This window comes from Diadema setosum, chromosome 14, assembly GCF_964275005.1.
Source record: "Diadema setosum chromosome 14, eeDiaSeto1, whole genome shotgun sequence".
In the NCBI taxonomy this organism is placed as follows: Eukaryota; Metazoa; Echinodermata; class Echinoidea; order Diadematoida; family Diadematidae; genus Diadema; species Diadema setosum.
Genome location: NC_092698.1, coordinates 31,106,341 through 31,120,112, shown reverse-complemented (window position 1 = coordinate 31,120,112; position 13,772 = coordinate 31,106,341). Strand labels below are relative to the sequence as shown.

Here is a 13,772-nt window from a genome sequence, read left to right as displayed (position 1 = left end):
ACTTTTCTTCATAGCTGATACATAAGCCAAACTATCACAGTATTATAAGACAGGTGAAAAGTCAATTGAATTTCACGTTCATCCAAATACGCAAAGGCCTACTTTATAGTACATTGTATACCCTACAGTACTCATGTACTCATACGCGAGAACCTATAATCTCGAGTAAATTTTTACACAAGGTTTCTTTCTCACCATAGTAAGTTGACCACTATTCTTTGACATTAGATGTTTGTGTTGTGTTTATTTGTTTCGTACATTTGCACATTCAAATGGATTGTGTATGCATGACTGAAATGGATATCAAAGAGAGAGAGAGAGGATGAAAGATAATAATTATAATTATATAGGAAACAAAGATTAATTTCAACATATTTTCACTTTTCTAGCATCATGAAAAAGCACTTTGCTTGCTCTTTCAGAAAGCAGAGGGAATAACATTACATTGTGTCAATATCATGTCGATAGAATGCGTGCTTTCCATGAAAATTTACATTTTGTGGAATTCTCCATGAATTTTTCTTGATATTGTCCACAATGACATCATGAACTGTAGAAGTCTCCTCCAGCAGTAACTGCATTGAACCTTTAAAAATTCACAACAGTACTCTTAAATCGACTGTCCGATTTTCCTCAAACTTCAAATGATATATTCCACTGATAATGCTACTTTCACCCAATCCAAATGTTATATTTGGGTTTACTTAGTGTAATATAATATGGGTCGTATAGGCTTACATGTACTGCGTCTCAGTGCCGTGGAACTGCATCATCCATGACAGATGCCATCATCTCTCTATGACACCCCGACCTCGGTACGCGGTGTAATCTCTTTGACCGACCTCCCTCGCTCTTGTAGAAGTCGGGGGTCCGGAAGTCGGTGCTCTTTGAAAACGTGCGCGCCATTTTCAAATACGTGTCACATAATTATAGTACATACCGTACCGCGGGCGGCGCGCCGCGGGGATCGATGGCAAGAAGGCCAGGCGCTAGGCGCACGGGTACGGGACGGGTGTACCGTACCACATAGGATCGAGGTTGGGTTGGATATCGATAAGGACCTGTCTCAGGTACATCGTTGGTGCAGAATCTGTCATCACTGCTCGAAGTTGAACAACGACACTCCCAGCATTACATTTTCGGCAACGTTTGAATACACTGTACAATCTTATACAAAATGGCCGAGAAACGTCTGTGTCTGATCGCCGCGGCATGCACCAGCAATGGAAAAATGGGAATTGGAGTCAATGGTAACTTACCGTGGAGACTTCGGTAAGTAGACTCCGACCAGACGCTGTGCGTATACAGCGACTGGGCTGTGGAGCTGATTAGTATGAATATGATACATGATGTTAGTTTGTGGGAGCGTAGCGTTGGGGCTGGTCGCAGTTAGTCTGTGCCTATTACACTCTGCCTCTAGTAACTCTGTGTCTATGAAAATGATGTTTGATTACAATATGTAGACCCAGATCTAGTTTCCAATACAATGTCAATGTGTTACAGATTCGTTCTTCCCAAGAACTGTAAGGAACTGGAATTCCCTGTCGTCAGAAATTGTTTCAGCGCCATCTGCGGGATCATTTCGAAACCGTCTAACGGTTGATCACAGTGGCTAGTTTTTTTTGTCAAATTTTCTATGTGCTTGTAAATATCTGTAAATAAATTGTATTATAATGTAAATAGCACCAGTCTGCAAGAATCTTCAGTCTATTGAAGGAGGCAGACTTAATCAGAAGAAGAAGAAGAAGATTCAAGAGTGTGGTAGATTTAACGTTACATGGATCATTGTCATAATAATGCTGCTCCCTGGAATCTAGACGTTTAGAAGTTGAAGCTAAGGCAGAGTTTGGGAGAGTATTTATGCAGTTGCGAATAGGGCAGTTCTTGGAAACATGTTGTGCATGTAGCAGTTGATGCTGCAGTGGGACTGAGTATATTGCACATTGTGTCCAGCACATTGTGATCATTTAATAGGGACACAGGAGCTGTTGACGAGGCTGAGACTGGTCTGCTTCTTCTACTTCTAGTTCTATGGTGCTTCTCATCAAAGCCTGTTCAGCAACTGGATGAGGGTTTGTGGTGTGGTGCTTCAGACAGTGGATGCTATATGTGCTTTGTGCTTGTGCAAGTAAAAAATCTCTGCCATGCTTAATTGGCTTCTATGGCTCTCTTGAACTGCCCAACAGAGGGCAGTTCAATGATGTGTTGAGGAAGCCTATCCCAGTCTCTGATTGTCCTTGGGAAAAAACTGTATTTGTAGGCATCCAAGGTAGAGCCGGTTCTCATAAAACGTTGATGTTGGCTGCTTCGTGTTGTTCTTTGTCTCTGTTTGAGGTAATGTGGTATCTAGGTACTGCAATTTGGTTGTTTATTGCTTTGTAGAAGGTGGTGAGTCGAGCTTGCTTTCTTCTGTCTTCTAGGGTAGGGAGACAGATACTTTCCCTCATAGCCGTGACACTGGCCTCTCTCTGGTAATTCCCACATACAAAGCGAACAGCTCTTCTTTGAATTTTCTCCAGCAGGTCTATTTGGTTTTGCTTGTAGGGGTCCCATACTGTTGATGCATACTCTAACTGTGATCGTACTAGGGTTATGTAGGCTAATTTCTTGATGTCGTTAGAACATTTTCCAAGGTTTCTCCGCAAGAATCCAAGGGTTTTCCCAGCTTTAGATGCTACAGCTTCTGACTGGGCATGCTGATCTGAACGAACTGGTGGTGATGGTCTGATGGATATAGAAAACATCTCACACTGGCTTTAGAAGGGCATTGATGCTGAAGAGTCCAGATGGACCATTTCGAGATAATAATTATAATCTCTAACATATCAAAGAGAGTGCACACGTCATCACAGTCTTCTCACTGTGAAAGGGCCCAACCAATGAAATCATTGCACATACCAGGGCAGAGGCACATTTGTGTTTACATCAGTTCACATGTATACCCATCATAGTTGATGTGGTCAGAAATGTTGAAGCTTATCTTGTTCGATGATCTGGAATGACAATTGTCCATACACTATTCAGTATTCCTCACCCTCTCCGTCTTGTCTTGCTCCCAGTGTAACGGGTCAAAAAATGACCCTTTTTTTTAATTCATATTCATCAGATTTCTGAAATGGACAAAAGGGAATGATGGCAATAATAATCCCTTCAACATTTTTTGTATCATTGCAAGACTTGTTATGATTCAATAATGTTTTCATATTTAATCAATAAGTTGAGAAATGTAAAAAGTAGATCCATTTTAAAATGTGCTGTCAGCAGAAAGTTTCATAGAGATTTGTGTCCAAACCAGTAGAGAAATAAATAAAGTAGAAATTAGATGCAGGAAATTGGTATCAGCATCCAACATGCAATTGCTCACATGACTATGATTTATGATTAGGGACATATGCAATTTGGCTTCACTACTTTGGTAAGAAGATAGATCTATACCAGTAAGCATCTTCAACAACCACTTCCTGTATAGACTTCATTGTTACAAGTGAAAATGATGATCCCATCAACTATATTAATTTCCAAACTTGTAGGGCTCTGTGTTTGACATTTACATAGAAGCAGAAGTGACATTATGTATTTTCATATAGTCATTTTTGATCATTTCTATTTTCTGTGTCCAGACAGGAGATGGCTTACTTTGACAGAATGACGTCAACTACCACGATGGAAGGAAAAAAGAATGTAGTCATCATGGGAAGGAAGACATGGTTTTCAATACCAGAGAAATTCAGGCCCCTGAAAAACAGAATTAATGTTGTTCTCAGTAATTCCCTCCAGTAAGTATTGTTGTCAACCAGGGTCACTGTCTTCATTCAGTCTCAGTTCTTCTATCCATCTCACCTTTTCAGCTTTCGTGTCATTTTTTCTCCTAACTGAACCATGTATTTTGCAGAGACTCCAACCCCAAGCACCTTCTGATCGGGAGATTCTCCCGCCTGAAACCCCTAGCAAACGGGAGACTCCAACCTGATGTGCGTGAAGCGCACATCACGAGTGCGAAGTTCCTTGCGGTCTAGGGTTCCAGATGCTCTCTCGCGCTATCTAAGGCTTATTTTTCAATATACAATGAAATTAAGTAAGAAATCATTTCAAGCGGGAGAAATTAAATCTCAACCGGGAGAATGGGAAATTCTGCAAAAAATGGGCTTTCGGCGGGAGATCTCCCGTCGAAAGCGGGAGAGTTGGAGTCTCTGTATTTTGTGCTGTTAACTGAGACAGTGCAAACTCAGTGCACTCGGAACACACTTGAGTGGACATGAGGCATCAGATATTAGATGTATTTTGCTTCAGTTGCTATGCTATGACTAAAACAATTCATGGTACTCCAGTCCAAGTGTAACAATCACTATAAATTGCATGTTTTCTGGGGGAGGGGATGAATAGTTTGACTGCTTACTTTAGATCCACTTGGTAATGCAAATGTAAACAATTACAAATGCTTTGAGGTACTACTGTAAAAGTGTATATTTTTGCGCGACTAATTTTTCGCGCTTGGCCGTGTCAGAAGACTTTCGCATGTTTTTCATTCCGCGGAATCAAGACATCAAGTACTGGAACATATGGCAAAAAAATATTCGCGTGCTTTTATTTTCGCGGTAGCTTCTCGTTGCGCGAAATGCACGAAAATTTCAACACCGCGAAAATTTCCACTTTTACAGTACTAGATACACATTTTGGGAGCTAGTGAAATGACAGTACCTCATTCTTTATGGATTAACCCATTGAGACCACATTCTTTATGGATTAACCCATCGAGGACAAGCTGATTTTGCAATAGTATTTATTTCCCATAGACACCTGCCTGAGTATACTTGGGACTAGTTAAGTACAACTGTATGAAAAGCCTTGCCACATGCATCTTCTATTGTAGTAGAGCAGATAAGCCGAAGAATTGTGCAAAATTTGACTAAAGCATGAAACTTTCATCATTGTTAGTACATGCTATAAGATTAATTTTAAGATCGGGAGGTAAGTCTGAATTGACCTCTAATGACCTCTAGAGGTCAATGACCTCAAAATCTAAGAAAATTGATATTTTGCGTCATTGGTTAATGATAAACACAGTAATGATGTACTAAAACTTAATATTTGTCACAGTGAAATTGTCTTTATGTTCCACAGATCCCTGACAGGTTTCTACCTTTGACCTCTGATGACCTCCAGAGGCCAATGACCTCAAAATGTCAGAAAATTGATATTTTGCATCATTGGTTAATGATAAAACACAGTAATGATGTACTAAAACTTAATTTTTGTCACTGTGAAATTGTCTTTATATTCCACAGAGCCCTGACAGGTTTCTATCTTTGACCTCTGATGACCTTCAGAGGTCAATGACCTCAAAATGTCAGAAAATTGATATTTTAATGCGTCACTCATAACTGAAACACGATAATTATGTACTAAAAACTAATTTTTGTAAGAGGAATTGCCTCAATGTTCCACTGAGCCTTTCGAGTCAGATTTCTACCTTTGACCTCTGATGACCTCAGGTGACCTATGATGAGGCCAATGACCTCAAAATGTCAGAACATTGATATTTGGTGCAATTGGTTGATGACAAACATGATTTAGATGTTATATTCATTTGTATTACAATTGAATTGTTTTCCTAACCCACAGAGCAAGAGAAATTACTCACGTGTCTCTACCTTTGACCTCTGAGGAAGGTGACAGGTCAATGACCTCAAAATATCAGAATATTGATATTCTATGTATAGTCAATGGTCAACTTTGTAATACCCGATGTACAATCATTTATGCTATAAAAGAAGAATCTTGTCATTCCATGGAACATTGGTCATTAGCCTGTGCATTATATCCAACTTTGACCTCTCAGGACAATGAGAGGTCACTGAGGTCACATGTGTAGGCTTACCTGTATTGATGTTTGGCTTCATTGGTGTAATCGTAAATGCTTAATCATGTACAAATCACGCATTGATGTTTTGATCAAAGTATGTATGCATATTCCACAGAGCATTGGTTTATAGTAACAGGTCTATGAAATGTGAGAGGTCAATTACTTCAGAAATAAAGCTTAAGTTTCTTGAGTGATGGCAGTGACCTCAAATACAACTGTTATGTCTGGGTTAGTTATGTAGACTAGCAAATATGGCCATTATCTCGACACTCGAGGAAAACAAGGCCCACGAGACTGATATACAGAGTGTTTAATCTATTCAGTGTAAGTCTCATAGATCTTTTCCCCCATTTGTCGGACTCATTATGGGACTGGTTTGCCTAAGTGTCAAGCTCATGGGCAATATTTGCATAGTTTCCAGCTGGTGGGCCTGTATTGGCCAGTGTAAAGCTGGTGGGTTGTTACAGTATGACTGCGATGAATGACTCATGGTCCTGGAGTATACAGTCCACAGCTGCGACATCATGGACCATCTTGAAAACTTCGACATACTGTGAGGCCCAACATGCATTCCACATGAAGCAATCCTGTGTATTGCAACTAGCTATTGCCATCCGAGACCTACCCAGGGAATAGATAAGCATTCATGGCAAACCATGGAGAAAGCGGATTGTGCAAAATATTTTGGAGTTCCAATAGGAGGCTCAGCTGGAATCAAATCGCCACAGCAGCTTAAAAAGGTTATACTTCAACCAAAGACTCTCTCCAGACGAAGATACGAGTATCATAAAGTTCAGGTGTTTTGCTACTCCATGCCGCTCAGGACTGTCCTGGAATATGCATGCATCATCTGGGATCCATTCACCCAGGTGAAACATCATGAAGTTTGGAATGATCCAGAGAAGATATGCACTCTTTAGCTGCAATGACCATCATATGCAAAACAAGCAGTGTTACAGCCACACTTGAAAAACAAAACAAAGCAAAACAAAACAAAACTACAATGGCAATCCCTGTAAGAAAGTACAGCACAGGCAAATTTAGCGATGATGTTCTGCATCAAGAACCCCACAATATCCACTCCGCAGGAAGTTGTGGCTCTATTGCTGCATTCTTCAAAAAAGGGCAAATGACCAAAAATGTCAGGCATCATTTGCAAGAACACAAAGTAGGCCTACTCCCAAAAAAGGTGGCGGCTACTCTCGGCCACTGTCTCTTGTATCTCTTTGAAACACTTCAGGAGAGAGATACTCAATATTCAGCTCTGTTATTAAAGACACATATGTCTCTCTTTTTGTTTTGCATTTGTTTGTTGTTTTTTGCTTCATATAGCTCTTTGGATGCCTTCTTTAACCAATTAAGAAAAGGCTCCATGGCAGAATATTACAAGATTACACAGTATAATGAAGAAGAAGAAGAAGAAGAAGAAGAAGAAGAAGAAGAAGAAGGAGAATAGGAAACGAGATCTGCTGTCAATGATGCAGAGCCAATACCAACCAGTTCCATGGCAGATCTTAGTCGGCACTGCAAAGGTTTGGATGTCTCTCTCTGTTGACAAAGGATATTCTAAAGCTCCAAGTAAGTCCATGGGGTGGTTTACACTGTCTGGGCATAGAGGGTTGGGTTGGGTATATGAGGATATGATGCTTTGTTATAACAATCATGTCTGAGATATCTATTTTTTATGTTTGTTTTGACCATCCCGCATGGATCTCCAACGAAAAGGAATGATAATGTGTTAGACCCAGCCGCCACCGTGTTTTTTCAATAGATTTTGATATTACTGTGTAGTTGAGAAAAAAGTAACCGCTCATTGTCCTAGATGGAATTCAAAATTGAACTGTGTGTGGAATACTCTGCATACAATTTTGGACACACACACACACACACAAAATGCATTTTTTAAATATAATTATTATTTCATAAGCAGCAGGCCATTACAAACCAATGAGACCAGACATCAATATTCTTACATTTTGATGCATATCTTTCAATATCCTCCAGAGGTCAGAGGATCATCGCTAATGTTCATGTGAAATGAGTACATGCCTTTTGAATTGCTCACTTATATTGCTATAGAAATACACAATATGTGCATCGTGTCAATCATTAAATATTGTATCAGTTTCATTTTCAGTCTTGGATTATTTTTTCTATGTACAAATAAAATCGTGGCAAAGTAGAACAACTTTCACATCAAAATATAAACGAGAATACTAAAAAAGAAATAGATGTAATAACGTGCAAGGCAAATACCAGGCCTACATCATCTTAAGGTATACTGGTGAAGGAAATCACCTTGTTGATAAACAATTTACTTGACTGGGATAGCGACCACTGAACAATATTTCGAGGTATTCCTTCAAAAGTGCCTGAGCTACACTGAATCACTGATTTCAGGTCTAAACCTGCAAAAATCCAATCCCCCACCCACATCCTCCCCCTCCCCCTCCGCTTCATCCCTTTGCACCATGAACTTATGCTTTTACATTTTTTCCAAGTCCCCCCCCCCCCACGTGAAAACAGATCGACACCCCTTGCTCCTGTGCACATACCCGACTTAGATAATTACCTGAAAAGTTCTGCGGAATGAGTAGCCACTTTTTTGGTAACAGAAATGCATGGTTTGTAAGACCTACATTATAAACAATTATTAACTATTAACTATCGCAATATCAATATTAACATCCTCACATTTCATTCGAGGTATTTGACCTTGTGTGATTTTCATAGGTTAACGGTAATGGCTCGTTAATAAACAGGGCCTACGAGTGCTCTCTAAAACATCATCATGTTTACCATTGATGATGCCAAACAATTCTGATACTTTGAGGTCATTGACCTCTCGAGATCATCAGAGGTCAAAGGCAGAAACTTGTCTGTGTGCCTATATGAAGACGATGTCATTGTACACAGATATGCTTGTTTTGTACATCCTTGCCATGTTTGACCTTTCACCAATGATGTCATACTTCAATATTCTGATATTCTGAGGTCATTGACCTCTCAAGGTCATCAGAGGTCAAAGATAGAAACCTGTCTGCTCTTTAGAATATGAAGACAATTTCATTGTAAGACAGATATGCTTGTTTTGTACATCTTAACAATGGTTACCATTAACCAATGACATCACAGATCAATATAATATTTTGAGGTCATTGACCTCCAAAGGTCATCAGAGGTCAAAGGTTAAAACCTGTCAATGCTCTGTGGAATCAGAAAATGGTTTCCCTGAAGTATAGATGCATGTTTAGTGAATCATAACCACATATATCATTCACAAATGTCTAAAAACATCGATATTTTGATATTTAAAGTTCATTGACCTCTGGAGGTCATCAGAGGTCAAAGGTAAAAACCTGTCAGTGCTCTGTTGAATCTGGAAATGATTTCTCTGTGGTATAAATGCATGTTTAGTGCAACATAACCACATATATCATTTGCAAATGTCTAAAAACATCGATTTTCTGATATCTAAAGTACATTGACCTCTGGAGGTCATCAGAGGTCAAAGCAGACTTACCTCCCGATCTTAAAATAAATCTTATGGTATGTACTAACACTGGTGAAAGTTTCATGCTTTAGTCAAATTTTGCACAATTCACGTGATTTTGAGGGCTTATCTGCTCTACTATTGTGTCTACACTTCTACCAGATCACAGACCTGTTCTCCTAGATGAAGTGAAGCTTCTCTTCCTGAAAATACATGTACATGTACGATGTGATGTAGAAACAAAAATGATAAAATCTTGGTCTCAAATAGGCTAGAAAATACATTTTCAGAGTAAAATCTTTGATGAATGATAAGAAAGATGTGAAAATAGACATACTGGTAATTGTGGTGCTGTGCAATAGCATGCAGATGTTTTACCCATGGAGTGGCAGTTTGTGGTGAATTATACTCAGTGTTTAATTTCCCTAGGTGCAGGAGATGGGGACCGATTTTAATTCAATATCAGTAAAAAATCCAATTCTAGTTGGCAAAATGTGTTGATTTGAAAAAGAATGACTGGCCCAGAATGGGCAGGTACATGTCAGTCATTGTATAGCTCTTGAACTTCTAAGGCATTGAGTGTTTTATGCAATCTTCTTTCAGGGAGTGTCCGACTGGTGCGGACCACCTGTGCCCATCACTCCCTGAAGCTGTGAAGCTCCTCTCATCTCCTCCAGTAGTTGAGTCAGTTGACATGGTCTGGGTCATTGGAGGTTCGAGTGTCTACAAGGTAAAGAGACCTGTATAGATTTTCATTTTCATGAAGGTAGGCATTTCTGATGATATGTAAGATGTTACATGGGTCAATATTACCAAAGTACTAGTGCTGGGCATTGTTCATGACTCTACACTGAGTTGTTCACATGTTCTTCCATTTTTTTTTTTTTTTGTGTGTGTCTTTTCTTACGTATGATAACTAGTGTTACATTTCATTAAATGACACATGACAGAATATTCTTCCAGAGTTGCAGCTGTGAAACAAACTCATTTTGGTGTGGTGTGACACTCTCAAAATACAATGAAATTCTTGCTACAACAAAGTAAAATTCCAGGTCCCAAAATTATCAGCTATAATTCTTGAATTTTCAACTATAACAAAATGTTGATATAACAAAAGAAAACTGCTGTTCCAGAGGACTTCATTATTACAGGAGTCACCTGTTAACTGTATATTTCATCAGAAGATAAGGAGTAACATATACTGTATATGGCAAATGTTTTGTGAGGTTTTTATTTTTGTGAATGTCGCTAGTCGGGTACTATTCACAAATTTAACAACACAGAATTATTAACTATAATCTTGACATGAATGCAACTTGCACAATTTTTTTCTCCATTCATTGCTGTACTCAGTGATCATGAATTTGACCACTTGCAAAATCGCTGGGAAGTCCTGATTGGCGAAAAATTAAACTTGTTAAATACAATAGCATACACAGTATGACATGATGACACACATTAATGGTGACATTTGTTTTGATCCATGCAGGATGCGATGGAGTCCCCACTCTGCCACCGGATCTACCTCACCAGGGTGATGAAAGAGATTGAGTGTGATACCTTCTTCCCCGAGTTTGACCTGAACAGATTCAAGCTAGTTACGTAAGTCTGTGTCTCTGAACTACAAACATACAAGAGAGAAAGAGAGACATTGCTTTCTTGATGTTGGTGTTAGCAAATCTTGTACTCAATGTAATAAACATAATTATGTTCCTTTCATTGTACAGTTTGTTATTTTTTCATATCGTAGGAAAATCATATACTCTATACATCAAATATTTTGTTAGATTATTTTAACCCTATTCTAACTGGGCTATTTGAGACCAAGTTTTTATTGGGGGGTCATTTGACCCCCCCCCCCCCCCCCCTTCAGATCTCGGCCGCCAATCGCACGATTGCCGCAAAATTTTGCTCGAACATAGAGCTGGATGTCAACTACAAGATTATATGGTCATACAATAGAAAAATATTGATTTTCTATTTTTAGTAAATTAATTATGCAACTTTATGCGTGAAATCATATTTTTGCCAGTAACTCCATTAAAAAGACCGAAGGATTGCAAAATTTTTGTATCAGAATTCCTCAAGACATGTCAAACAATTTTCTTGCAAAAAAGAAGTACAATCATATTCGCTTTCTTTTGTTTTTTTATTTTTTGTGAATTTCTTACGTATTTTAATTTTTTTCGACCTTTTGTTTTCTATTGTTTTTTTGCCAAAGTTTGTTGCAAACACTTTTTCGAGCTTATCTACATTGGAATTGATTAATCCAATGATTAAAAATTGAATAATCTAATTTATATCAATTTAACACAAAAAACCCCAAATTGCATTGGATTTGCACATAATATCAAGAATTTTAGCTGTTTTGGGGTTGACATGCATATGCAAAACATTATGTAACTTCATAACCGTGTACCCGGACGTCGCAAATTTGGTCTTAAGATATGTGGGAGATTTCAAGGAAAAAAGTCATGAAATGACCCCCCCCCCCCCCCCAGTTAAGGTAGGGTTAAATTTTCACGAATTTCTCTGGTCAGGTGCTATTGCAAATTTTAAAAGCATGCGAAAATATTTACTCTAATCCTGACATGAATATGACATGCGCACATACATTTCTCTGTTCAGTACAGCACTCCACAATCGCAAATTTAATCACTCAGGAAATTGTTGGAAAGTCCCCATTTGCGAAAATTTGGACTTGCTAAATATATGGCATATACGGTATTAAATGTGCACAAAGGTAGATAAATGATATAATGAGTTCCATTATTTCTTCCAGGAGAAATTTGATACAGCAAGAAAGTTAACTCCCCACAATTTTCCATGCATTACCAGATACTTTGTTATTGTACATGTAATTCACATGAGAAAAACTTACATAAGTAGGTACATTTACTTGTGGAGGGGAAGTCCCTCCCCCCAAGGTAAGAAATTTTCAATCTGGTGTATACTAAATATGATTTGGTGTACACTGACAAAAGAAACTTCTCAAAGTGGGACTTTTGTGGTTGGAGATCATTTGTTTGTTGCTATTTGGGGTTTTTATTTGTGACATTTATTTTTATGCCTCCGCCATGAAGTGTTGGTGGAGGCAATATGTTTTTGGGTTGTCTGTTTGTTCGTCCATCTGTCTTTCCATCCGTAATCAATTTTGTTTACTGCCCTAACTTAAAATGAAACTTGCCATGTGTATGAGTGGACGAAGATGCGCCTATCAACTTTAGGTGCACATGCTAAAGTCAAGGTCAAATTCACTATTTCCCCCATATCGATACAATGCCTGGAGGTATTTTCTTGAAACTTAGTGTATGCGTGTATTACCACTATACCAGATAAAGATTCTCTAGGGAAGATATTTTGGCCTTGGGGTCTAAGTTCAAGGTCCAGTGAAAATGACACCTAATACATTGTACATGAGACTTGATGGGTCTGCAACATCTTGTTACATCCAGTCTCAATAAACTGAGCTTCCCCATGTATTGCATAGAAAATTGTGTTGCCATTGTTCTCTGTAACACGTTTTCATGTATCCCCAGATATTGTTTAATCCAGATTTGGGAAAACACAGTCTTAGCCCTTAGAAAGCGATCACAACTTGATAAAGGGGGAAAAAAATCAAAAGTGAGAATTATTTCATTCACTTTCATTTGATGACATAGCCTCTTCCCACCCGCACCCTGAAGAAAGAAAGAAAAATGTATTTTATGGTATTTATGTCAAGATGGAATTAATTTTTGCTGTAGGATTCAATTTCAAACTCATCAGATGAAAGGATGCACTGTCACATCACTCAGGTTTTTACAGGACCCATGAGTAAGATTAACATCTCCATCTCCATTTTTCGTTCCTCACTTTTATTTTTCCAGGGACCCTGCCGTCACCACTGAAGAACAGGAAGAGAAGGGTATCAGATTCAAATATGAAATCTATGAGAGTACATAAAAGGTAATACAGTCAAACCTGCCTTAGCGGCCCCCTGTCTATAGCGGCTATTGAAAAATCCCCCGGAGAGAAAAGCCCTGTTAAAGATCCTGTGTATAGCAGCCACAAATTTTGTTTCCCGCAGCAGACTTTTAACTTGTCTATAGTGGCCACACCCCCGATGGAGCCTTACCCGAGCCACTAATTCAGCGTGTTTTTCTGCTTTGTAGCCGTGCCAGTAATTCTTGAGCAACGTTCAGTGATCGCCACCACTGCATTCATCACTCATTCAGTCATAATAATGCACTAGTTTTAAGCTTAATTTCTTCACGGCTGTATACATGTATATAGTAGCCCTACTACATATCGACCACCTTCTTTTAAACCGACCGCGTATAATTCGCGCACTGAACACTTAGTACGCACTTCTCTGCGCCCAAAGCACATAAAAATGGATTGGCTTTGAATGTAGATGAGGATGGTGTGGGAAAA

The 13,772-nt window shown here is 38.8% G+C and overlaps 1 protein-coding gene across 1 annotated transcript; it reads left to right on the top strand.

Annotated features, from left to right (window-relative positions):
* The first annotated feature begins 1,042 nt into the window (after window positions 1–1,042).
* On the top strand, window positions 1,043–13,301 carry LOC140238279 (dihydrofolate reductase-like). Its single transcript, XM_072318215.1, has 5 exons — window positions 1,043–1,272; window positions 3,621–3,776; window positions 9,960–10,086; window positions 10,846–10,958; window positions 13,226–13,301. Exons 1-5 carry the CDS (start codon window positions 1,178–1,180, stop codon window positions 13,299–13,301), a joined length of 567 nt encoding a protein of 188 aa, XP_072174316.1. The 5' UTR covers window positions 1,043–1,177.
* The last annotated feature ends 471 nt before the right edge of the window (window positions 13,302–13,772 follow it).